Source organism: Salminus brasiliensis, chromosome 11 (genome assembly GCF_030463535.1).
Source record: "Salminus brasiliensis chromosome 11, fSalBra1.hap2, whole genome shotgun sequence".
NCBI lineage: Eukaryota > Metazoa > Chordata > Actinopteri > Characiformes > Bryconidae > Salminus > Salminus brasiliensis.
The window spans coordinates 35,032,185-35,059,167 of record NC_132888.1 but is presented as its reverse complement, the minus strand read 5'-3'; the positions used below and the strand labels follow the sequence as shown (position 1 = coordinate 35,059,167).

The window sequence follows — 26,983 nt, the reverse complement described above, 5'->3', positions numbered from 1 at the left end:
TCTAAAATGAGGATGGGCTGAGCAGGTGCCAGGCTAAAAGCTTACCCAGCCAACCAGCTGCAGTCTCTTCAGCTGGCTAACCTCACAGCTAACCAGCAACCCTTTCAGAAATGACATTAAAGAATGACAAAATGTGTCATTCTGAGGCAACATAACAGGGTTGTAAATATCCATTCACCTCCATTGTAAGCAATTTTGCATTGGTAGGTTTCTCGAGAATGTTGCATTTCATTCCAGTCCACCCTGAGTGCCTTTGTTTACATCTCTTTGATTAAATGATTATGGAATCCTAAAAAATAAGTGGTATTACCTTTTAATTATATTAAGGTAAAGCTTACAAGACACTCTATAATAGCTAATATCTAGTAATGATGTTTAAGGATGTTTCAATAGCCTGTGATTGGGTGTGATTATGAGAAAGAAAGATAGACTGGACACGAGAGGCTGACTTTCTGTCAGCATCTCACAAATGTTTCTGTCTGCCACATTCTATATTATTCTGTGTGTGTGTGTATGTGTGATAATGAACGTGCTGCTCCCCCCCCCCCCCTACACACCAGGCCTGTGGCGTTGGTGGAATGAGGAAGAGACAGGAGCCGGCCTCCTTAGAGGACAGGGACAAGCCATACGTGTGCGACAGTGAGTATCGTCTGCTTTCAAATATCTTGTCTCACACAGTCCATCGCTGTGACTCACAGCTGAATGCATTGTAAATTGCTAGGTTTGAATGAAGGAAGATCACTAGAGTCACATTCAAATATTATGAATAGAAACAGTCATTCCATGTGGTGGTTTGATTAAAAAAAAAAATTGGTTATTCTTAACTGATTTCTGCAATTTTCCCACTCCTGAAATGTAGTAGATCAGCCAAGGCAGGTTGGACACGTCTTGAAGCCTGAATTTTGTACTTAGTACTTTTGTCCAGTTTTAAAGTTAAGAAATAGTTTGGTGAGGAAATCAAACAAACATGATAGATCTTTGCCCTCAGATTCAAGACATGTCTGCTGTCAGACATGTGCTTCTTTAGTTCAGAATGAGGCATTCTAGGCTAACATTGCAAACAAACACTGGACAAAGACGGTCACCAATCTCATCTTTGTAAGTACACACCTAAAAATGTCCCTCACCCTGTCCAACACACATCCCGGCCTTCCTTTTTTTCATGTAATGTAGTTTATAACACAGTATGTCTTAATGCAATCTATGAAAACATGAGCTGAAGTACAAATGCTCACAGGATGATAAACTATGATCATTCAATAATGTTAAACAGTCAGTCTGACAAATGTTTGGCCGCTCTGAATCAGGAGAGAGAAGCTGGTTAGCATTAGCTTAGTTGGCAGGATAACAGTCTGCTCACCACAGAACAAGCCCATTCATAAACGAAAATGGCTTGGATGTAGCGACTATTGAAGGACAGAATGGTGATTCTGGATATGTAACCCATTTGCTAACCTACCTTTGTTTAGCTAGCTCGGCTACAGATACACACAAAAAAGTTGGTATCAATCAGTTAATGAAATTAAAAACCCACAATGACAAAAGTAATAAATAAAAATGCTATGAAAATTAACAAATGAAAGTCAGACATTGCTTTTTAATCATGCTTCAACATAATTATTAAAAAAAAAAACTCATCAAACAGGCCTGGACAGAAATGATGGTACCAATAACTAAATTTTTTGTTGCACAACCTTTTGAGGCAATCACTGCAATCAAACGATTCCTGTAACTGTTAATAAGACTTCTGCAACTCTCAGCAGGTATTCTGACCCACTCCTCATGAGCAAACAGCTCCAGTTGTCTCAGGTTTGAAGGGTGCCTTTTCCAGATGGCATGTTTCAGCTCCTTCCAAAAATGTTCAATAGGATTTAGGTCAGGGCTCATAGAAGGCCACTTCACAATAGTCCAATGTTTTCCTTTTAGCCATTCTTTTTTTTTTTTTTAGCTGTGTTTTGGGTCATTATCCTGTTGCAAGACCCATGACCTGCGACTAAGACCAAGCTTTCTGACACTGGGCAGCACATTTCTCTCTAGAATCCCTTGATAGTCTTGAGATTTCATTGTACTCTGCACAGATTCAAGACACCCTGTGCCAGATGCAGCAAAGCAGCCCCAGAACATAACAGACAGAACACTGTCCTCCATGTTTCACAATAGGGACAGTGTTCTTTTCTTTATATGCTTAATTTTTCCATTTGTGAACATAGAGCTGATGAGCCTTGACAAGAAGTTAAATTTTTGTCTCATCAGTCCATTCTCCCAGAAGCTTTTGGGCTTTTCAACATGTGGTTTGGCAATTTCCAGTCTGGCTTTTATGATTTGTTTTTAACAATTCCATTTACGGCATTTCGCTGACGCTCTTATCCAGAGTACCTTATAAGGTTACTCATATCACAGAAGTGGGCTAATGTAGTGTTAGAGGTCTGGCCCAAAGACTCTTATTGGTGTAGCGCAGCATAGTCACCCAGACCGGGAATCGAACCCCAGTCTTCCATGTGGTGAGGAAGCAGGTAGTGGTGTTATCTGTTGCGCCACACCAACCACTACGGTGACTCAATGGTGTCTCAATGTAACAATGGTGCCCTCCTTGGTCGTCTCCCATGAAGTCCACTTTGGCTCAAACAACGACGGATGGTGCGATCTGACACTGATGTTCCTTGAGCTTGAAGTTCACCTTTAATCTCTTTAGAAGTTTTTCTGGGCTCTTTTGTTACCATTCATATTATCCTTTTCTTTGATTTGTCATCAATTTTCCTCCTGTGGCCACGTCCAGAGAGGTTGGCTACAGTCCCATGGACCTGAAATTTCTGAATAATATGTGCAACTGTAGTAACAGGAACATCAAGCTCCTTGGAGATTGTCTTATAACCTTTACATTTAACATGCTTGTCTATAATTTTCTTTCTAATCTCCTGAGACAACTCTTTCCTTCACTTCCTCTGGTCCATGTTGAGTGTGGTACACACCATGTCACCAAACAGCACAGTGACTACCTGTAGCCCTATACAGGCCCACTGACTGATTACACAATTGTAGACACCTGTGATGCTAATTAGTGGACACACCTTGATTTAACATGTCCTTTTGGTCACATTATTTTCAGGGGTACCATAATTTTTGTCCAGGCCTGTTTAATGAGTTTATTTTCTATTGGATTGGATTTATGTTCTAGTGGATTTTTCATACAGTGCCAGAAACCACATCGACTGAAAGTCTATTTGAGGTTACTCAACATGATTTTAGGCAAGTATGCGCAACCAGTGAGCTAACTGATATGTCTGTGGTCGTCCAGCTTTGGCCATGAATGAGACAATGCCATGTAGAACTATAGGCTGTTTACATTTCTGACCAAAACATGAAAACCATGAAAACCAAAACCTGAAAAACACGTTCAATTCAGACTTTCTGGCTTAGATCTGACCTGCCTTGAACTTGAGGGTTCACATTTGTGTGGATATGTGATCCACATCATGTCTGTAATGTGAACATACCAGTGCTCTGAAATGGACCACATTCAAATAAATAATGAATGCACAATGAAATAAGGCTGAATCCCAAATGGCTTGCTACACCTTCCACACCCTAATAGTGCATTGTACAGTCTGACTGAGCACATAAACTGAATCCCAAATGTCTGTTTGGCTACAGAAGCCCCTATTGAAGTTCACCGCGAAGGAAGTAGGTTCTCTTAGCTGACTTTCTCTGATCCGACCGTTCTCGTGAAGTTCGCACGGACTGGAATTGGATATGTATCCAATCTAGGACCCCGTATGAAAGTGCCTCTGTTTTTTGTGACTACCCAGAATGATAAAGCTAATAAATTAAAGGGTTAAAGGGTTTTGGCATATATTTACTGAGATGAGGTTGGCGACAGTCCAAGTCCAATGTTTGTTGGCAGTGTTAGCCTAGCATCTCCTGTTCTAAACTAAAATCAGGCCACTGTAACATGTAGCCTTTTTTAGAAAACTTTTTTTTTTTGGAAGACTAAGCCCTTATCAAATCTTAGTGGCCACCAAAGCTGCCATTTTTGTTACTGGACATTACAGAAACAGTTTGACACAAGTGAGTGTGAGATGATTAAAGCACAGTTTGCTAATCAGTGAGTTTGGATTTTTCAAAGCAGTCTTGTTTGTGTGTGTTTAGTCTGTGGCAAGCGGTACAAGAACCGCCCAGGCCTAAGCTACCACTACACCCATACGCACCTGGCGGACGAAGAGGGAGAGGAAGACTCTGAACGCCACACCCTTCCATTCCAACGCAAGAACAACCACAAGCGTGAGTTTGACACATTTATTTCACCCCCTTAAACGAACAGTCAGGCATGTTTGGGAGCTACAAGGCTAAACGATACATTGCAAACCCCCTTTGCTTTTTGATGAAATTCACCATTTTGACTGACGAATGATTTCTGTGGACTTAATGAGTTTTCATTTTTAATGCCTGTCTTCAGATTACATCGCGAGTGGCAATCATCGGGGTCCAAGCACTACACACCTGCAGAGCGCAAATGAAGGGCAATGTTTTTAGACTGGCCTTAATTATAATGAACATGGGGTCTCAAAAGGCGGTTTTCGAACATGAACTCAATTAACTAAATAATTCCTCAGCAAATACCCCTGTGATGCTAGTCTCAGGGTGCAGCAGAATGCAGCAGGATTTGCTATTTAAAACACTTTGTTCCAGGAATGATGCAAGTCTGCTAATGTACCTATCAAGTAATGGATAGTTGGTGAGCAGCTGTATGCCTCAGTGATCACACTTGCACACCACTGGACACTTTGCGTTGTTGAATAATCTCAAATAGACTTATTTGGTTTCTGACTTGGGAAGGGCATGTTTTTGTCCATTTTTATAGATAAATGTATGTGACGTTGCCTAAAAACAATAGTAGCAGAAGCTAGAGCCTGACTTTTCTCTGTGCTTTTGTTCATATGTATAGAGAACAGTGTATTAGATGGTATTTAAAATTAAAAGGGGAATTCCACTAATATTTTGAGAAAAGTCTGACTAATTTAATTGTTGAGATACTAATTGACTCAAATTTCTAGTAATTAATGGGATGGGACCATCACTGTGAACAGTTCTGACAAGTGACATTTATCAACAATGGAGCATCTCAGACCAAACTACTGTGAAAAGCTTGATTTTACATCTTAATCATTTAATTAAGCAGCATTTTTTGGAACAAATTGTGGAAATTGCTTTCAGCAAACCATTTCAGAATGGTTTCTAAGTCAACTGGCAGCCATCAGAAAAAAGGGGATCGGTTGCATTAAGAACCTCACACAATAAACGAAATGCAGTGAAGTGGAAAGCAGTTGCTGCTAGTAAAATGGGCTCCTCCTCTAAACACAATTGAGCAAAAGAAGGCTATAAGGCAACAGCACAGTGTATTCAGAATTCAAATGGCAGTTAATGGTTGGCAGTCTTGCCTATATGACTGAATTGTTCCCTGTGCCACTGGCTGCAACACAAGCCCAAAGCATGATCCAACAGTTGAAAATGTGTTCTTTTCATGAATTTCGTCACTTACACATCAAACCCCAGTGTTTTTACCGCTCTATTTATACTGTATGTGTGTAAAAGCAGGCATCAACTGAGACATTATTTTTTATTTTATCTGATTTTTCACCCATTTTCTCCCCAGTTTGGGCCACCAATTACCCAACCCGTACATACTCTTGCATGCGATTCCCCTAACACTAGTGAGGGCGAACCAATACACACCTTAGTCCGCTTGACCACTCCGGACCCCTCTTTTCAAATGTTTTGAAATACCACAAATTGCTTTGTGTTTGGACCCGCTGGAATCGCTCCTGCTTAAAAGAGGCATGTAGTACACTGCAGATTGAAACAGAATTGGTGTTTCTTACTCCTTCTGAGTAAGAAAGGGTAGTATTATAGGATTGTACACAAGTATGACTTGGGTTATGCAGCGCTATACAGTCCTCACAAGCATTGTCCTTCACACCTTACCAAAGTTACATAGTGCAGTAACATAGCAAAGATAGGCTCTATATTCTGTATTACACCTTCATTGGAGCATCATGAGGTTTTCGCAGCTGTTATTTTAAGGTAAACATGAAGAAGTAAATTATGTCAATTCGATTTTCCTCCGAACTACGTGCCCAGTTATTTCCGACTGACGCGGCCTCTGCCTGCTCATCTGAGCGCCGTATCCTTTTGTGTGCTGCTGTATTTGACCTCGTTGCAGTGTCCTTGCGAAAGCGTGCCCATTTACCTCCTAGAGTTAATTGGCCGAGCACCAGGGTGAAGGGGCCTGTCTGTCTTTCCGCCTCGTGCCACAACTGGCTCCTGTCTTCACATCGGTGTAGCGGTTTAGAAAAAATACATAATAACAATAAAACTAAAGCGTGCTCATTTTGTACGTTATCTAGACGTGTGTGTGTGTGTGTGTGGGTAGTAATGCACCTGCATGCGTATGTGTGAAAATACATATTTCATTGCCCTCCAAATCTGTCAGGTTATGCACACAGTCCTACTCCGTAGTACACCACCAGCAATATTATTAATAAGAGGGGGGGTTTTAATGAAACCTCGGCCATACATTATTCATGCAATATTCCGAAGCCCCAAAAAAAGAAACGTCTAGACGCAGGAGCGCGGCTGCCAGACTGGAGCTGTACGATGAAGTATTGGAGCCCGACCAAATCCAGATTCTCTTGTTTTCTCCTTTTCTGCTTTTCTCTTTCTCTCTCTCTCTCTCTCTCTCTCGCACACTTTATCCCCCCCCCCTTTTTTTTTTCTTCCGCTGGTGCCATGCCCCTCCCTCTCTACTTCTCTCCTTTTTCAATCAGTTTGATAAATGACAGATTATTCTGCCGAGAGATGAGATTCTGGCTTTTCCATTTTCTCTCTCCCTCTGCATCCTTTCTCCTCTCTCCTCGTTCTTCCCCCTTCAGTCACATTCTCTCCCTTTTTCACTCTCTCCCCTGTTCTCCGTCTCCTCCCTTTGTCTTTTCTGCCACTCCTCTTAAATATCTCTTTCCATTTCTCTTCCTCTCTCCCCCATTTCTATGCCAGTGTGCCTCTCTCTCTCTATCTCTCTCTCTCTGTCTCTCTTTCTTGCTTGCTCTCTCTCTCTTTCTCTCTTCTTCATGCCTTCCTCGCTCCCTCGCCTCTTCTTTGCTTTTGATTTAAGATTCATCTATCGGTTATCTGTATTTTTTTTTCTTCGTCTTCGTCTTCGTCTTCTCCTTCTTCGGCTTCTTCTTCCCCCTCTACTTTTTATTTATTTCCATAGCTGAAACTGGTTTGAGCCGAGATGAGAAGCTGCATTAAAATTCATGTCTGCTCATATTCTTTTTCATATGAGGCATAGAGGCTGGGAGGGGGGTGTTGGTTGGTGGTTAGGGTTGTGTGAGCGTGTGTGTGTGTATGTGTGGTGGAAGGAGTGCAGTGATGGTGTTGGGGTGTGTGTGTGTGTGTGGGGGGGGGGTTGGGGGGTTGGCTGGGCATTGATGTGAATGTGTCAGGGAAGGGCAAGGGGAGCGAGGCATGTATGTGTATGTGACTGTGTGTATGTGTGTGTGTGTGTATGTGTGTGTGTGTGTGAGGTTGGTGTTTGCTTTTGGAGGTCGCTCCCCCTAGATATGCACCTGAAAATTGGATTTTGTGACTCCAGTAGTTTGAGTTAAGAAGACCAGACCCTCCCCCCCCTGAATGCGCCCTGGCACATACTGAGGTAGAGGCGTAGATTGAGACTCAGGCTGTTGGTTATGGAGACAATCAGACAGGCAGCAGGCGAAAAAAAAAATAGGTTTGCCTTCTCCTCATGTGTTCAGTTTCGTGCATATTGCTAATGACAATCAAGGCAACCAAGAGTAAAAACGAAATGCAGGTTTTCATCAGGCATGACGGAAAATCAGTTTTTCATGGGTAAAGATTATCTTACACCGACTGGCCTGGTGTGACCCCCTTAGTTACTCAGTCAGTCAATGAAGCAAATGTATCTTATTTGATAATTGGAAGAAGTGGATCATTGGAATAAATTTTATTAGACACACCCAGGTTTGATCAGTGTTAAATTTGCTGTAAGCACCATTAAAATAGACCATTGCAGCAATGGAAGTAGGTCTCAAAGAGCAGTACACTAAATCAAATGAAATCCCATTTATCTGTATAGTGCTTTTTACAACTGCCATAAAAGGACAAGATGTCAACAAAGCATGAAAGCAAGAAACCTTGGGAGAAACCAAGACTCATAAGGGGGACCCATCCTCCTCTGGTCAGAACTACTTTACTGTAAATTATGGATAAAATGTCACTGTACCATCATATAAGACTGTTCTTCCGCTCAGGTGTGCTGATATAATCATAATATAACTCTAGAATCATATAAGAGGTGGTAAGACAATGAAAGAAATGATTATGGTGGTAATAATAATAGTAATTATAGTAGTCGCAAATACTTGAAGTATTTCAACATAATTGGTAGTGGAGGGTGGGCAACTAGTCTGAGGCAGATCAAAAGATATTCCAGGGAACTTGAGAAAGAAAGATCTGGAAAAGGTAACAAGACCCTGGAGCTTCAGTGAAATGGAGACAGCTTGGAACAGCAAGTTGTCTCCCAGAAGTTCTTCCCAATCTTCCCAAACACCCCACCAAATGTCCTCCAAGAAGATTGAAGAGAACCAAAATCAGTATCTAAGGAACTGCAGGTTTTCTTCACCTCAAATATCGAATATATCAGGCAGAAATCTAATCCAGCATACCTCAAACATGGTGGTGGTAGTTTGATGGTCTCTCAGGAGAATATCCAGTCGTCAGTCCAGGTTATTTGGCAAGACACTAATGCACAAGGAACAGCAAAGCTCCTGTAAAGCTCTATCCTATCCTTTTGGACGATTATCTCTATGCACTGCAGAGGTCAGATAGGAGCAGAAAGTACAGCTCTGTACACTTCAGAATTCATCTTTCTGCTTCAATCAGCAGACATATCATCAACAAACACCAGTGACCCGGTTCCATTAAGGTGAAGGTGCACATATATTTGTCACTGTACAGTGTGGACTGTACAGCGAAATGTGTCCTCCGCATTTAACCCATCTGGTAGTGAACACACACTCACACACACACATGTGTTAGGGGCAGTGAGTACACACACACACCCAGAGCGGTGGGCAGCCAACTCCAGCGCCCGGGGAGCAGAGAGGGTAAAGGGCCTTGCTCAAGGACCCAACAGTGGCAGCTTGCCGAGCCCGGGAATCGAACCCACAACCCTGTTATCGATATCCCGGCGCTCTAACCGCTGAGCCACCACTGCCCCCCATTAGCAGACGTAATTGGCCATACTATCACAGTACCACCGCCATGTTTGACAGGTGATGTGGTATGCTTCACTTGCAAACCAAAGGCAAATTCACATTGCCCTCCTTAATTTGTAGAGGATTATTGAGGGGACAGGCCACACCTGGCGGCAGAGCTGCACATCTCAGTCAATTGTCTAATTACTTTTGAGCCTGTGTAAATGGACATCATCTACACCACAGTAATGCTTCATAATAACATTCATTGGGGAGGTGATGTATGTGTATGTGTGTGTGTGCATATGCAGAGAGTGATAGAAATTCAGAGAGAGCGATTCACAGAAAGAAAGAGATATTTTCAGAGAGCGAGAGAGGCTGCGGGTGGGGACAGTGATGACGACAGTGGCCAAGGTCACATTTCTTAGGTTCCATTCTTTGTTTGTTCCTGTCATGGCACTACTGTTCATGCAGCTCTCTCCTTCTGCCCATATCCACTCTCTCTTTCTCTTTCACACTCAATTTCATTCAGCCTCTCTTTCTCTCTCAGCAGAATACACTCTAACCAAGCACCACAACATCTCTTATTTTTTTATTATTTCTTTTTTTTTTTCCTAACCATAATTGTGGCGATTAAACCCGCTGGTAAACAAACAGCTCTGAAAGAAATCATTGAACAGCTCCCTTCAGATTGGAAAAGGAGAACAGGGGAAAAAAGAAACAGTGGCGCGATTGGCGGTCTGATTTGTAGCTGGTATGGTGATGACATAGCGGCACACCTCACTAGAGCCCCATTAGGAGCATCGCAGTGGTGGGGGTGGGGGGATCGGGGGGGGGGTATAGGGGCACGCTAGCTCATGTTAAAAATAATCATTAAATATACTGTATATAATGTTCAGTCTATAAACAACAGTGTAAGATCTGAAAGTCAATCCGCAGCCTGCTTCAAGTGATCACACTCCAACTGGCAGCCTGTTTTTAATGTAAATGAAGTGTGATGTGTTTGTGCTGCCAAAAGGGAGTGTTGCAGCAGTTTTTTTTGTTGCGTGATCCTGCGAGTGCTTGGCCATATGTGATCTCAGCTTTGGTTGAGGCACAATTTACCTGCTCTTTTAACAGCAAGAAGAAAGCGATTACTCCCTGCAGCATGTGTTTAATATCAGATATTGTGCTTTTATCGTCCCAGTATTAAACTGTCTGTTTACTATTAACATATAACAAACAATAAAGGGCCAGATTCATACATTTGCCCAATCACAAATTTGCATTTGCTTATTTCTAAATGATACACTAACGATTAATTGTGTTAATGCCTTTAACAATTCACAACACCACACCATCATGCAAAAAAAATCCAAGTGAAATTTTAAGATTTGGTGGCTGAGGTGAGTAAACGTGGGTGGCAGACGTATACTGTACCAGTAGAGGTAGCTGTTAGGGGTTTTGTAGTGAAGTCTGTCATGTGAAAGCTGGGTGTATTCGAATTTAGAGGACGTGTGTTGAGGGCAGCTTTGAAGGAATTGTCAGAAGTAGCTAATAAATGTAGTTAGTGCTTGTGAATAGAAAGGGCTAAGTTGGGGTGGGAGGTGTAGTATGGTATGTAGTATGTAGATCTAGGCTGCGGTGCGCATTTGCTGTTGGTGTTGCGTTAACGAAGTTTGGAGGAAACTGGCGAAATTCTGTGACGTGAGCATGGAGGGAAATGGGTCTGGGACGTTAGACTTCAGTGTTGAGCCTTCAGGAGGTGTCATGGGCTTAATTCACCTTGTAATTGGTCAGCAAAACGCTGACGAAAGGAGAGTGCCTACCTGAAGACACCTGCGAGAGTTTACAATGCAGAGAGTGGTTAGTATGGAGATGAAGGCGGTGGTCTGGGTGTAGGTATTTTTTTTTTTTTGTAGAATTTCCTTATAGTATTGTTTAATTATTTCTGTCAGTCTGACTACTTGGTGGTTAAGGTAATGGACCATGAGTAAGCGTAGTGTTATACTGGGCTTCTGGATCCTTGTCAAGCCAGTATTAGGTCGTAGCAGTTGCAAAGCACCAGCGAAAGGGAAGTACGTAGCTGATTACCCCGGTGAAGAGGTTGTGATGTAGTGGGTGATTCGAATAGGGCTGGGTCCTAGAAAAGACCATGGGCTGGGCCCTATGTGTAACCCCAAGATAGAGGTGCAGGTGGATGGCTATGAGCTGTGTCAGTAAGGCGGGGTAGACGTGTAGGCAATGGGGTACAGATTGGTGGTCTCCCCAGTTATGGTGCTGTGTCGGGACGTCCTGTCCGTCCCAGCATCCAGCCGCTAAATTAGATACACCGGCATGAGGGACGACAGATATAGGTTTACATGTATAGGTTTAGCTTTAGCTTTGGCTCACCAGGTTCAGCTTTAGCTTTAGCTCAACATATTTAGCTTCAGCTTTCGCTCTGCAGGTTCCTTAAACTGGAGAGCTAAAGCCTTGTAATTGGTCAGCGTTATTACTACTGGGATGGCCTTTCGAGAGGACAGCAGTACTGGTGAAGTACAGCAGACATGTATTAGACTTTGGGAAGATGTTCATAAGACACACTTTTACATTTAGATTGGGAGCCCTGAGGAGACAGGTTAACTTAATTAGAAGGAAAACTCAGATTTAGGTTCCCAGGGGCTTTTAAACGTCAGTACTGCTAAAACAAATACAAAGATACATGATACCCAACAGCAAGAAAAAACAATATGCCTGTTATCTGAGTAAATTATCTATGTCTGCCGAAATACCAGATTCAGGTGCAATCACAGGCCTTTAATCAGGGTTGAATTAAGTGCTCTTGAATATGCTCTTGAAAATATTTAATGGAGCCAAGCTTGGCTTAGTCAGACTATAATCAAGTGCTTGCATAGTTTATTTAGGCTAGTGGTCTTAGTCTAGTCTTAGACTAATATTGAACCATTGGTGTGCATGTAAACTGAACTGAACAGTTCGGGCGCCTGATTCCTATCACCGCCACTGTGAATAATGGGGTGTTTAACTTGATACCACTCTGAATGACGTTGTTTACATTTTAACCACCGAAACATGCAGGAATTGTGGACAACTGTGAAATTCCAATAAAAGACAAATTAATCAATGAATATTGATGAAATATTTGGCAACTAATATGCAAGTTATGAGAGTCAGAAATTGAAGAGTTAGAAGCAATGTGCCTCCATTTACTCTAGACATGGATGATGAATCACACTGAAACCCATTTTTCCTGAAGCTACATCATGACCAACTCTGAATACACAAACAGCCAGTGCAGTATATACTGTAGGTACACACTGCTGTGAGTTACAGGATGTAATACTATAGCTTTCTATAGCCTTTGAGGGCCTAAAAATAAAGGTGCTACCATGTTAGAAGAACATGTTAGTTTCCATAAAGAATGTGTGTGAGGAACCTTTAGATTGGTAACATCAAGAAAAGGCCCTTTAATTTCATCACATCCCCTCATTTCTACTGCTCAAATGGTTCTATATGTAACCAAACTTGGTTCTTCTATGGGATCATTCAAAGAATCTTTTGAGGCACCTGTATTTTTAAAAGTGGATAAATAATCAAATGGGTTAAATTCTTGTAGCTTCCTATTAAGATTAATCATCATGCATCTTTTTATATGATTGGTGGGTTAATTTGCTAATTGGTGGGCTTATATCTGCAGTTTGCATGATGCTAATTGATGGGCTTATGGCCTCATTATTGGCCACTGTGCAGTTTGCACGATGCTAATTGGAGGACTTTTAGCTGCATTATTGCCCACCAATTACTATCATGGTAGCTATGGAATGGGCTATACTGCAGCTAAAATCCCTGCAATTAACAATACTGCTAATTGGTTCAAGATTATGTAGCAATCTGTTGGGCTTATAGCTCATTATTGGCCACTGTGCAGTTTGCACAATGCTTATTGGAGGACCTTTAGCTGCATTATAGCCCACCAGTTAGCATCATGCTTACTGTGCGGTGGGCTATAATGCAGCTAAAAGCCCAGCTATGTGATTCAGTTTGATGCTGATTGGTGGACTTGTAGCTGCATTGTAGCCCACCAATTAGCATTGGTTTGAGATTATGATGCAGTTTTGCAAGTGCGAAGATTCAGACATGCAGTTTACATGATGCTAACTGGTGGGCTTGTACCTGCATTATAGCCCACCAATTGGCTTTTTACTAGTTTACTATCATGTTTTATGTTAGCATGAGTGAGGCCCATTCGCACCCCACCTGCTTTCTAGTACAAAGTCGCGAGGCCTCGGCTTCTACCTGCTACCAGTTTGCACTCGCGCATGCAACAAAGCGGGAAGAGCTGCGGCCGTTGCCTAGCGATGGTGTTGCCATGGCGACCGGCCAGCCAGCCAGTCAGCCAGCCAGCCTGCCAGCCAGCCAGGCTCCCGCTATAAAGAATACGCCGTTATATGTACGTCTGCTTCGGTGGCGGGAGGGGAGGCCATGGAGTTTAGAGTTGCCTGAGCTTTGAGGAGTGTTTGTGTGTGTGTGGCGCTGGCATGAAAGAGAGAGATAGAGAGAGAGAGAGAGAGAGAGGAAGAGAGAGAGAGAGAGAGTGAGAGAGAGTTAGTGAATTCTCTTTATGATTTACCATATATATGAGGCCAGACAGGGAGGGGGCTGAGCTGAATGATATTGCAGTCTGGCTCATTTGCTATTCCGTATTAAGAGCAAGACGGAGGGCTGGGGGTTGCAGGACTGGGATTGGATTCTGAAAGTAATTTGAGCTATATCGGGATAACCTCGCCACCCCCACCCCACATACACTCTCTCCCCTCTGTCTTTGTCTCTGTACTGCTTTCTGTGCACACACACACACACACACATATACAAATGCAGTGACAGTAAGAAAAAAAACAGGGCATTCCAAAGAATCACCTATTGTGTCGAGGCTGAGCTGGATTTATTTTTTTTTTTGCGAAAAATCTTGTTCTTCACGGGTTTTGTTACTGTGGCGATTGCGGTATTGTTTAGGGTGTGTTAAAAAACACATTCTGTTCATTTTTGACATAGTTAGCATAGTGGTAAGCTTAGTCATGTTATTTTTTTAGTGATTTGGAAGGCCCTTTCTGCAAATATACATCCACAGAAACTCACCTAGATTGGTCAGGACACTCGTTAGCAGCTAATTTGTGTATTGCAGCATCAGTATTGGTCTTGCAAAGGCCAGTGTTGTGCTGAGAATGTGTGCAGCCGTGCTATGGAGGCATTTAAAGAAGAGCAAAGGAATGAATAGAACAGGACTCTAAATCACAGCCATGTATACATGTACCACGTTTTCTGTTTGTATATCCACAGATAGCCGTGGTGCGTTTTTTAGGAAACGGAGGCTACAGAGTACTGTCTGATTCATCATCCATATCTAGACTAAGGCAAGGTATTTTTGGTTCTTACGCCTTTGATGAAAAACCCCAATGTAGCCTCAGACACAACATAAATGGGATTATGTTATCAGCCAGGCTAACTGTGGCTTGCCTTATCTCTCCTGTTCCACTTTAAAGAGGTCAGTATAATATGCTATTTTTTATATTTGATAATATTTGTATGAAGATGTCCATGGAAGCCTGTTTTTCTTTTTTTTTTGTATGCATCCACACGCAATTAACCACCTGAATCCCTGATGCTTATTGTTTTGTTATTAATCTTACAGGTGACATATGTCTTTTACGCAGGTTCCCCACTGTTTCCACACAGTTGCCTGGGCTCTTAACAGCCCTGTTCAAAATAACGGGTTTAAGTGCTTGTTCCTTTAAATGATAATAAGCCACTCCTCACCCCACCCCCACCATTTTTCTGGGATTCTGTCCCTGGCTGCATGAATTCTTAGACTTTACTTCTAAGTTTATTCTCATTTGTCCCTGTGTACACTAGCTAGCTAATGTTTACTTCACCTTGAGTTCACATCTTTTTTTTGTACTCTGCTGTATCTCCCTTTCTGTCTTTAGGTTTCCAGCTACTCAAATTAGGATTGATAGACATTCATGATGCAGCTCTCTTGAATTTCATGCTGTCTGCAGTCATACATTATCAAATTAGCCACAAAAAAAAAGAAAATGCACCCCATGACCCCACAATTTTGACCAGCTGGCAGTTAAATCCCTAAGCCTTTGAAACATGCTCAATCTTGAGGCGGATGGGCTACAACAGCAGAAGACCACATCAGACTTCACTTCTACCTACCAAAAAAACAAAGCTGAGGCTGCAGTGACTACAGATTCAACACAACTGTACAATTCAAGACTGGAAAAACATGAATTCAGATGGTAGAGTCAGAATTTGGCAACATAGACCCAATCCATGGACCCAAACTTCCTTGTGTCAAAAGCCCAGGCTGCTGGAGGTGGTGGAATGGTGTAGGGAAATTATTATTTAATATTATTTTGTCCCCATATCTCTCAATGGCAATTTCCAACGACTAGCCAGGATTACCCCATCACACAATGCCAGCCAGCACTGGGAAGGTGAAGCATTGCTCTGCACCTCAACACATTTGGGGAAGAGCACTAAATGCTAGTTCTTGTACATCAGCTTGCATTATACTGATTGATAGAGGAGAGGAAAGGTAATACACCCTACCCAAGAGAGCGAGGCCAATTATGCTCTCTTTGGTCTTCCATCCAGGGATGGAACCCTCAGTCTTCTGATAAGGATAGGTGAACACTTAGACAGTTGTGCCACTCAGGAGCTTGTAATATGTTTTCTATATACCGTATGTTATATTGTAAGTCATGCAGCCCTTTTTAGCGAGCAGTCCTCCATCAGATTGTGTGCATCTATGAAAATGTAGCGAGTATTTAGTGTGTTTATACTGCTGGGCCTAGCTCTTTGTGTGTATGTGTTGATTGTACGATAGATCAGGTTTATTATGCACAGAAAGCTCTCTATTCTCTCCCTGTGCAATGTCATTGTGCTTAAGGCTCTGTGTGATATGTAACTCGACCTGCTGACTGGACAAGGGGAGACAGAGTGTATAGTTGCAGTGCGTCTTGTGCACGTGCGGTGGAACTAGAGGGCATGGGAGACAGATAGGGAACGAGAGAAGGCAGGCTGAAGTGTCATGGTAACAGTTTGATGCGTGCGCAGTGTACATTTGCAATGCAGTTGCAGTACAGACGTACATCATTACTGTCCAACCCATTTATTCTGTTGCTTCTGTGCTGTTTTCGAATGGCTGCCTTTTGCCCTTTTTACATTATATGAGCATTTCATGATAAATGGACCAATCGAAATTAGCATTTAATACAAATTGAGGGCATTCATTTACATTAACCTGTTGGACGATAGGTTTGTTAGTCTGTTATTAATCAGAATGCAGAAGCTGGTATGAAATTTTTAGTACTGGAACTACTTGTGTGGAGTCCCACTGGGTTCTATTATGTGATCTGTTATCTATATTATGTCTTTGTAGTTGATGTTAATTCTAAGTGAACTGCAGTTATGAGGGTGACGAACTGAAGTGTGAGTAAATGTACAGGATTTAGCGCCTATTCACCAATATCTTCAAATCAAATCAAATTTATTTCTATTGCAAATTTACAAAGCAGCTTTACAGGAAGGCATTAATAGGATACAAGGTCAACAAAACATGACAAGGTAGAACATAAAATATAAATCACATGTCTTTGGTGAGCAAGCCAAAGACTGCAGTGGCAAGGAAAACTTCCTCATAGCTGGACGAAGAAACCTTGGGAGGAACTCACAAGGGGGACCCATCCTCCTCTGGTCAGAACTATTTATAAATGATTGATAAATAGACTTCCATGCTGTGCTGATATAGTCATAATATAATATGACTAATATAATCACAGCAGAGATGGTAAGAATAATGGTAAGAACTAAAAGGCGAGAGCCAGAAGGTAACACAGACACAGGAGCACCCTGATCTTCCTAAGAATTTTCCTAAGAAAAGACCTCACAAAAAGTCTAGATGTGTTTTTAAACAGCAGAATCATTCAGAATGTTCTTATAGTGACGGATTCCATTGTCCGCCATTGTAAACTGAACAAACCCCAAATAAGAACACATTGATGAATGTCAAAATCTGAATCTGTGTATGTGTGACATTTCTTCTTAGGAACGATTGAGATTGAGTGAGGCCAGTTCTTTTTTCCCCTCTTTTCCTACAAAGTTGGTTTTCTTACGAGGTGTGTATGTGTGTGTGTGTGCAGGCATGCGGAATATTAGAAATCAGGACAGACACTCTCTCATTTGTCACGTTAAAATCCGGGGAATGCAGCAAGCCAGAAAAAGTTATTATGCAAAAATGCACTGGCAATAAATCTAAGCTCAGGGTGCTGAGGATGTGTATATGTGTGTGTGTGTGTGTTTGCGCTTGTGTATATCTGTATGCGTTTTTATCCACGTTAATCTGCACGGCTGCATCTGCTAATGTGTTGCAGTGTGTGCCCTGTTTCAGTGCCAATATGCTCTCTACACGTTTCTGTGGGAGGTTTTTCTTCAGACTGCAGCAGCAGTGCTTCGCCCGAATGCTGAATGCAGTGCCTTACATGTGAGTGGCACTGGCTTCAGCAGACGAGCTGCCGGCAGACCTGGAGTTTTTCTCCTCATCCTCTGACTCACTCACTGCTCGGCTCCTCCTCACTGTCCTTCTCTGTCTGCCACCTCTGCTCTTCACACTCGCACTTACATACGAAAGTTCCAGAAGCTTGTTGGAAGCTGGCTTTCTTTCTGTTTCATAATCAGCCATGTTTAGTGCAGCGCAGTCCTGATTTATTTTTAACATTGTAGTTCATTTCAAGTATTCACAAAATCCTGTTTCTATACCTTTAAATAAATGAATAGCTGACTGAATGAATGTATTAATTAATGATTGAATGAGTTAATGACCTATGCAGACTGGGTTTTGTGTGTAGTTGCATTCAAAAATGTGTCACATCACATTGTCTTGTACCACCGGCGTGCTTTTTCCAGAGAGCTTGTAGAGAGAATTACCGCTTGAGAATATCGTCCGGGTTTGTCAGGCACTAGAGGGCGCTCCCAAGCGGGTCCGAAATGAATGGGGTTGCTTAAAGTATGGAGCATTGGAGCAAAACCTTAGTTTATAAATGTTTGATCATTTTTATACAAATGCCCTCATTTCTTCAACGCAGAACAGCATCGAGTGTTTTGGTACCGCAGACATTTTTTCTCTACAAGTAGTTTTGAAAGTGGTATAGCAGAGATAGGAACCCACAGTTCGTTTGGCATATCTGATTTATGACCTTAAGGTTATATTAATTACATTTCATGTAGATTTTGTATGCTATTTACATTCCTTCATTCTTTATTTCTTTTTTTCATTACTAATTTAAAGAAATAAGATGCACTCTGGATTCCCTATATTTCTATATTTCTATATAAGTTCCATCTTAAAAAGAAAGGTCAAGGAAACACAAGTTACATCTTATTTGCTGAAACAAAGTGGACTACAAAAGCTCCACATCTGAAAAGGTGTCGATTTTGGGTCGATTGGCTTATCTCTTGAATGGCAGCCTTTCAGTCCATGGGGATATGGAACCTGTTGACTGTAGACAGTGATACTGGTGCTGCAGGAGCTGCCAGCTCATGGTAGGCCTGTGCCTTGGTGGTTCTTGGCTTGCTACTGACCATCTAAACCGATTTCCTGTCAGCTGAAGGTTACAGTTTGGGTCTTCTTGCAGACCTTGGGAAGGTGGTTACGCCTCCCAATAACTTCTTGGAATCTTGAAATGACCAAACTGCTGAAAAGCAGCACAAAAGAAGTCATTTCCACTTCCATGCTTCACAGTTGACATACGTGACATCTTGTGCTAAAATGCTGAAGCTGGTTTATGTCCTCTGTTACTGTGTACAAATAATTCACACTTTTGGATGTCTTGGTGTTGGTCCAGGTGTCCTCTGGAAAAATGTAGTCTTACCCTAATGTTTTTTAATGTGCAAATGTTTCCTCCTTACACACCTCGCATTAAAAAATCTTACGTTTGTGTCCCTTTCTGATGGTAGATGCTGTACTTTGACTTCAGCTGTGGCAAGAGCTACCTGTAGATTCAGTGATGACATTCTAGGGTTGTTGGAGACTTCTTTATGCATCTTGTGGTCTGCTGTTGGACTCAACAAGCTAGTTGACTGCCTGACCTGGCCATGTTGCACTTGAACCAAGAGCAAACCAAACTAAATGTTTGAGGTTTAAATATGACAGGCGCCTCCAAAAACCCCTCTAATTTTAAGCTTTTGAAGTAGTAGTGAATGAATGTCCAGATGTTTCAATACATTAAAAAGGACAAAGGTTTTACGGGGTGTCTTAACCTTATCACATGACTGTAAACATGGGCTACTTGGATCTAATTAACTACATTACTGTTGCATTTCAAACCGTGCTCGGTTGTGCCTTAACCCCCTCCGTCAACCCCCACCCCCCCAGCCCCAGCCCCAGCCCCAGCCCCAGGCCTCTACACACTTTAGTTAAAAAGAAAAAACGCACACACACACACCCTCTCAACTCCAAACCCCCGTGGTACCCGTACAGGAGTGTCAGACTGGTGGTGTATTTTACTGCATCTCATTTTCCACACTCTTCTGCGCTTTTACTGTAGTTGTGGGTCTCATGGTGCACTTCAGGCGGAGAACGGCACAATTTGGTGAATTGTTTTGTTGGTCTTGCTCGCGGGTTGATGGGTACACTGAGACTGTGTGTGTTTGTTTATAGGGAGTGTATGAAGTGGAAGGGGCCTTTGTTAATGTGAACAGGTGGTTGCGGTTAATTCCTGGGGAAGCGCTAATTCAATAAGACTGCGGCTACTGTAGCGCCAACCAGGGACGTCCTGATCTGAACAAAATCGGATCGTGTTCCTCTGGAACGCACTGGAAAGAGAGAGAGAGAGGGAGAGGGAAAGAGAGAGGGAGGGGTGTTTGAGGAGGACTCTCTCTCTGTCTTTTAATTCCCATGGGGACTCGCATGCGCACACACACACACATTCACACGAACACACACACTTGAAAGCTGTGAAGTGTGCTGTTCTGCCTGTATTCTCTCTGTAATTGGACGAGGGCTGCACTGGGAAAGAGAGTGGAATACAGGCAGAGGAAGGAGGTGTATCACCTTCTACCCAAACATACGGAATCTGACAATGACTATTTTCTCTCGCTCTCTCATCATCCTCTCTTTTTCCTAACTCTTTCCTCTGCCTCTTTCTCTTCATTCCTCGCACTCTCTCTCTCACTCTCCTCTTTCTTTCACTCTCACTCTTTCTCTCTTAGTCTTCTTTCTCTTGCTCTGTTCCTCTCCTTGTCGTTTTCTCTCACTCCCCTCCTTTCTCATCTTATCTCTTCTTACTCTTTCCCTCACTCTCCTCTTATTCCACTCACTCACTCCCCTTCTCACTTTCTCATTTTCTACTTTTTCTCTCTCTCCTCTGTATTTCTCTCACTCTCTTTCTCACTATTCTTTCTCTCACTCTCTCCTCATTCTTATTCTATTTCACTCCTAAATTTCACCATTTTCTGTCATCTTTCTCACGCTTCTCTTTCTCATTCTCCATTTCCTTTCGTTCTCTACCTTTTTAGCTATCCTCATTCTCTTACTCTTTCTCTCCCTTCTCTGACTCTCTCCCTTTCTCACTGCTTCATCATCTCTCTTTTTGGATATCTTCTTTATTTCACCCTCTTTTCCCTCCCCTCTTTACCCTCTTCCCCTCTCTCCTCTTTCTCTTGTTCTCTCGCTTCTCTTACTATCCTCTTCCTCTCACTCTTTTTTCTATCCTCTTTCTTTCACTCTTTTTATTCTGTTTCTCTCACTCTTTCTATCCTTTTTCTCTCACTCTTTTTTCTATCCTCTTTCTCTCACTCTTTTTTTCTATCCTCTTCCTCACACTCTTTTTTCTATCCTTTTTCTTTCACTCTTTTTATCCTCTTCCTCTCACTCTTTTTTCTATCCTTTTTCTTTCACTCTTTTTATCCTCTTTCTTTGACTCTTTCTATCCTCTTTCTTTCACTCTTTCTTCTATCCTCTTTCTTTCACGCTTTCTGTCCTCTATCTCACTCTTTTTTCTATCCTTTTTCTTTCAATCTTTTTATCCTCTTCCTCTCACTCTTTTTATTCTCTTTCTCTCACTCTTTCTTTCACTCTTTTTTTCTATCCTCTTTCTTTCACTCTTTTTTTCTATCCTCTTTCTTTCATGCTTTCTGTCCTCTATCTCTCACTCTTTTTTATATCCTTTCTTTCACTCTTTCTATCCTCTTCCTCTCACTCTTTTTTCTATCCTCTTTCTCTCACTCTTTCTTTCACTCTTTTTTTCTATCCTCTTTCTTTCACTCTTTTTTTCTATCCTCTTTCTTTCATGCTTTCTGTCCTCTATCTCTCACTCTTTTTTATATCCTTTCTTTCACTCTTTCTATCCTCTTCCTCTCACTGTTTTTTCAATCCTCTTTCTTTCACTCTTTTTATTCTCTTTCTCTCACTCTTTCTATCCTCTTTCTTTCACTCTTTTATTATATCCTCTTTCTTTCACGCTTTCTATCCTCTCTCTTTCTCATTCCTCTTTCTCAATTTCCTCTTTCCCTCACTCTCTCTTTCTCATTACTCTTTCCCACTTTCCTCTTTCTCTCACTCTCTTTTTCTCACTCCTCTTTTGCTCCATTCCCCCTGGTCTCTCTTTCTCTCCTCTTCCTCTCACTCTCTCTCTTCCTCACTCTCTGCTTTTCCTTTTCTTCTCTCATTTTCTCTCTTGCTCACCCCTCCTCGTTCAGGTCCTGCGGTGCCTGTGGCGTGCAGCAGACGTTACACACAGCTACAGGCATTTAACTGTTGCTGTCCTTCTTTTTTTCAGTCAGGCAGGCCAGAGGGCAGCTCTGAACATGCTTTTTACCACAACAACTGCTGAATCATTGTCCGAGGCTGTGTGTTTTCTTATGTTTGGTATGTATGTGTGTGGATGTGTGTGAACAGACAGTCTGAGAGAGAAGGACAAGCAGTGCTTTCTGTTTGAGCAAGTAAACGAGAGTGCTGCATGTGTATGAGTGTGTGTATTTGCGTGCACATGTGTGTGCTGGCACGTTCGCTGCTTCTCCATGGGGATTCTTGAGCGCTGTCTGCAGTCAAGAGATGAAATAAAAGACAGAAGGACAAAAGAACAGATTTCCACTAGCGCGCCTCGTTCCCTCCTCCATGAAAAGGCAGTCAGGATTAGGCAGAAGGAAGCGTTTCTTTGGTGGCCTTTGAAGCATCCGAGCACATTCGTTCAATAATCCAGAGAATTCCTCTTGTGTGCTTCACATTCCCTCATTTCTCCACCTTCCAACGATGTTTACTCAACACTCTTGTCGCTCCATGTAATGCATGCTTATTTTTTTGTTTGTTTAACTACCATTGTGCCAATTTGTCTCTTTTAACATTGTTGCTACGCCATTTTATTGTGGATCACACGGAACACACTACCAGAGGTGCTGTTCCAATTATTGCAGTATTTGCCACTAGAGAGAGAGAGAGAGATAGAGAGAGAAAGAGTTTTTTTTTTAGAAAAACTACATTACATGTCCAAATGCTTCTGGACACCCCTTAAATTTATGCTTTCGGCTGCTTTAGGTTGCACCCATTGCTGATACTGATGTAGAGAAGTATTACCAATAGAATAAGACTCTCCGAAAGCAGCTAATCATGAATGTATTGGCACCATATCTAATGCCAGGCGTAGAATACAGGGATATAACCGACCCCCCCTCCCCAGCATGAGCTGTGGAGCAGTGGAATTGTGTTCTCTAAAATGATGGTGGTGCTCCATTCAATACTTTTGGAAAGAGTTGGGGATAAGGTGACCTCACAAATGCTCTTTGAATGCAATCAAATCCTCACAGCAATGCTCCCGTTGCAAGACAGCGTACCCTTTGGAATTATCTTGATTTCTGCATTGATTACTAATAAAATATGATCCGATTATTATCAAAGCGACAATTGTCTAACTAAACTAATAACACAAAGTGTTGTACTGTTCATGTCTTTTTTTGAGGACATTAAGTGAACACCCACAGTGCAGGCTAGAAAAAGTAAGTGAACCTTTGAATGTAATAACATAATAATCCCCCTTTATCAGTAATCACCTCCACCTCCATTTCCTGTTGCTGCATATAAGATTGCGGAATTTTGGACCATTCCATTTCACAGCTGGGGTTGCCAGGCCTCAACATTTTGATTCATTTAAAGCAGTATTATGTAGCATTATTACCCTAAAATAACAGCTTCAAAATCATTGTGATGTTCCACTGACCTGTAATAGGGGGAATAGCAAGTTTGTCATTGCTACTCCGGGCTCAACACTGTGCTAACTGCACTTGATAACAGGACTTACATGTGACCAAGGACAAGGCTTACAAGAACGACATATGCTGTGTAACTTTATTATGCAGTCATATTCGTGTAAAACTCTTGTACTATTCCTACTACTCCACCGCCTCAGTCTTTCTTTCACTATCAGTGATAATTCGCTATCTCTCAGCTTGTCAACAAATGTATGTGTAAAGTGGTGTCCTGCAAATTTCACTTCCCAACTGTAGGAGGAGCCAGTGAGCAATACGCTGCTTTAAGGCAACGACCTGGCCATTCCAAAACACAAATTTTCTTCATCCTCAACCATAAAGTAGTTAATTTACACATGTGCTTTGGGTCATCGTCTTGTTGCATTACCCAGCGTCTCTTCAGCTTGAGGTCATTTATATTCTCCTGTAAAATGTTATCCATACTACTATAAATTCATTATTCCCTTAATAATAGCAAGGTGCCCAGGCCCTGAGGCAGCAAAGTAGCCCCAAATCATGATGCTCCCTCCACCATGCTTAACAGCTGTTAAGCACCCAAAGCTTATGTATTTGTGAGAGCAACAAAAACAATCCCGTATAGGTAGATCGGACAGACCATTGACTTCTAACATTTTTAATGATAGCTATGGAAAGAACACCTTAGAAAACAGTACATCACTTTTTAAAGTCCTGAAAATGGGCACTGAAGCGTCTGGACTGGATGCTGGAGCTATGGAAGAATGTTGTCTGGTCTGATGAGTTTAGGTTTCTTGGATATAGGTGTACAGTAGTTCATGAGGCTCTGAGTGCTCCGCCATTGCTCGTGCACTAATTATAGAGATTAGACGCCGTGCTCTCGGTGTGAATACCGCAGAGAGTTGCTCGCTTCTTTATTTACAGTGTACTGAGGCTCTGCTCCCTTCACTGCTGCTTGCATACTCACCTTCTCCTCCACACCTCTGCCCTCCCCTGTGCTGTATGAATCACCTTGCTTTAAATGGGGACTTTAAAGCTTCCATCTGTTAACATAGACTTGATGTTAGCGCTGCATGATGTGAACATAGAATGAGATGTTCAGTACAGCTGCTGGGTGGTAGCACAATGATGATTTGAGGAGCAACAAAATGTGTACTAATAACAGATGTATCAACTAAAAAAAAAAACAATATTTAGTTAAACCTCTCAAAATGCTCTGAGCAATTATTATGGCCTCATGAGCTGACTGTTTTGATTTTACTGTAGTTCAGTCTTCCATGCTAGAGCTATCACAATTACACAGTTATCAAAATCATTAGGTGACCTAATGGTCATTTTTGTTGTGTAGTGTATTATTGTGTGTTTCTGTTTGTTTGCCACTTTTCCTTTAGTAGCCGTGTAGCGAGAAGGCCTGTGCTTGTTTAGGACCATGGACAGCAGCACAGCACGTCGCTTGCAATAGAAAACCTTCTTCTTCTGCTCCTAATGTAGGCCATTTGAGCCACTGCTGCAGATGAATAACATAATTTACTGTGTGTGCTTGGCCTCATAGTGTCATGACCAGCTCACATGATCTATACTGATGATGTTTAATGTACCAACCATTGTCTTTAGCAATTCAGGTCAATTCCAATTACTTGTATTTGTTTAGCTGTTTTCTAATGCTCATGGTCACTAAACAGCTTTACAGAGACCCAGGTAAAACCCCATTGCAAGCAAAATGAAGGTAACCATGGTAGGAAAAACTCCCTAACAGCATGAGGAGGAACCACTGACAAGAACCAGAACTCAAATGGGGAACCATATTTCCATCCAGTATCAGCAAGTGGAAAAAATCCAATCGCTAGTAGACATTTCCATGTAGTTAGCTAGATGCTTTTTACAATGGTAGCTTGAATTCTTACTGTTATTACAACAGGCAATGCCAAGACTCATTTAATCATTTTTCTTTAACCCTTTGGACTCCACAGACCCATCGTTTTCAATAAAATGTATAAATGACGTTTTAGATATTTAGTTTTTAATCCAATTATTTCCTTTTGATTTCTCCAACAATAACACTACTCACTCACTGTGTTCAGATAGGTGGGTCAGCAGCAATTATATGGAAGTAAGTTCAGTGCATACATTTGTTTTCTGTAAACATTATATATAACTTGGAAAGCTATTCCAGTATTTGATGAATGTTATGTATGCCTCCAAAGTGGTTTGTGTGGTACTAATAAGTCTTTTGGGTAAACCTGGTGAAATGTATGTCCAAAAATGTTAAAATATTTGCGGATATGTGTTACATTTAACCACTGCTCTCCCTTGGTTCAGCTTTCTACTTCTGAGACATGAAAACTGAAGTGCAGGCAAAAAAGTGACATGCTCAGAAACGAGTCCTCTGTATCAAAGTCTGCAGGAATCATTCTTTGGAGAAAACATAAATAAAAAGCTAAAATACAACGATTATAGGCTTTTCTAAAAATGGCTGAATAATGGTGCTTTTTTCTTGGACCCCAGTGATGGCAACTCAATTCTTACAGTAGATATGACAGTCTATAGAAATCTCATACATTTCATACATTAACTAAATTTTTCTTGGATGTCTTGGTTGCTAACAATGACCATTTCCATATTTAATTGTCTTTACCCATAGCTTTCTGTTCATGGTTTTGTAACATTCTCTTAGTTCTGATTGACCCATAGTAATTATATACTGTATATCTTTATCTAGGTTGCAAAAATACTGAATGTGAGTTGCTTCTGTGTTTGGGGGTAGACAATGAGGATTTCCATTCCTTCTTAAAATGAAACAAAATGATTCAAAACAGAAAGGGGACTGGTTCGCATTTGTGACTTCTGCTGGACTTCTTTTGTATGCTAACTAACAGCACACAGTCTGGAGCCCTATGCTGTTTCAGCACCATGGGCAGCGGCGCGGCTCATTGTATGCTTTTGGGCTTTTGTCTGTTTTACAATAATGCACACGGTTGCTTTTGAACCGCACTGTTTGCAGTGTGTGTTCAGTTGGGCCTGTATGGATCACAGCTTTTAAATACTGCACGGACTCGTCCTCTCTTCCTCTCATCCTGATCAGAGGCTTTCTCCTCTCTCTCTGGGGATTAGAGAACAGAACAGCCCCATGGAATCCCAAAAAAAGCAAAAAAAAAAAAGCAAAGAAACAGACCCCCCCCCCACACACACAACACATACACACACCCTTCCCCCCACTGATAGAATCTCTGGAGAGGGGAGTGGATTAATGACCTCACTGGAGAGGACCCGAGCTCTCTCCAAATCATCCAGCAGCCCAGCACACAGTGGCTGTCATTACTCTGAATTTGTGTGTGTGCTCGAGAGCTGGTGTGCAAACGTTTGCCATTTTCTGTTGGAGCACAAAGAACCCTCTGTGTATTATCTGTTAGTTCACCAGAACAGTGTATTTTTGTGTTCGTACCTTGCTTGAGCCA

General features: G+C 41.8%; 1 protein-coding gene across 2 annotated transcripts in view; it reads left to right on the top strand.

The window, feature by feature from the left end:
* The window catches only part of dpf1 (double PHD fingers 1), a 67,975-nt gene that overhangs the window by 34,610 nt on the left and 6,382 nt on the right, over nt 1-26,983 (top strand). For both annotated transcript variants that reach the window (XM_072690725.1, XM_072690726.1), the window contains exons 7-8: nt 561-639; nt 4,147-4,278. In XM_072690725.1, the coding sequence (XP_072546826.1) occupies nt 561-639; nt 4,147-4,278 (211 nt within the window). The remainder of the gene's footprint in view (nt 1-560; nt 640-4,146; nt 4,279-26,983) is intronic.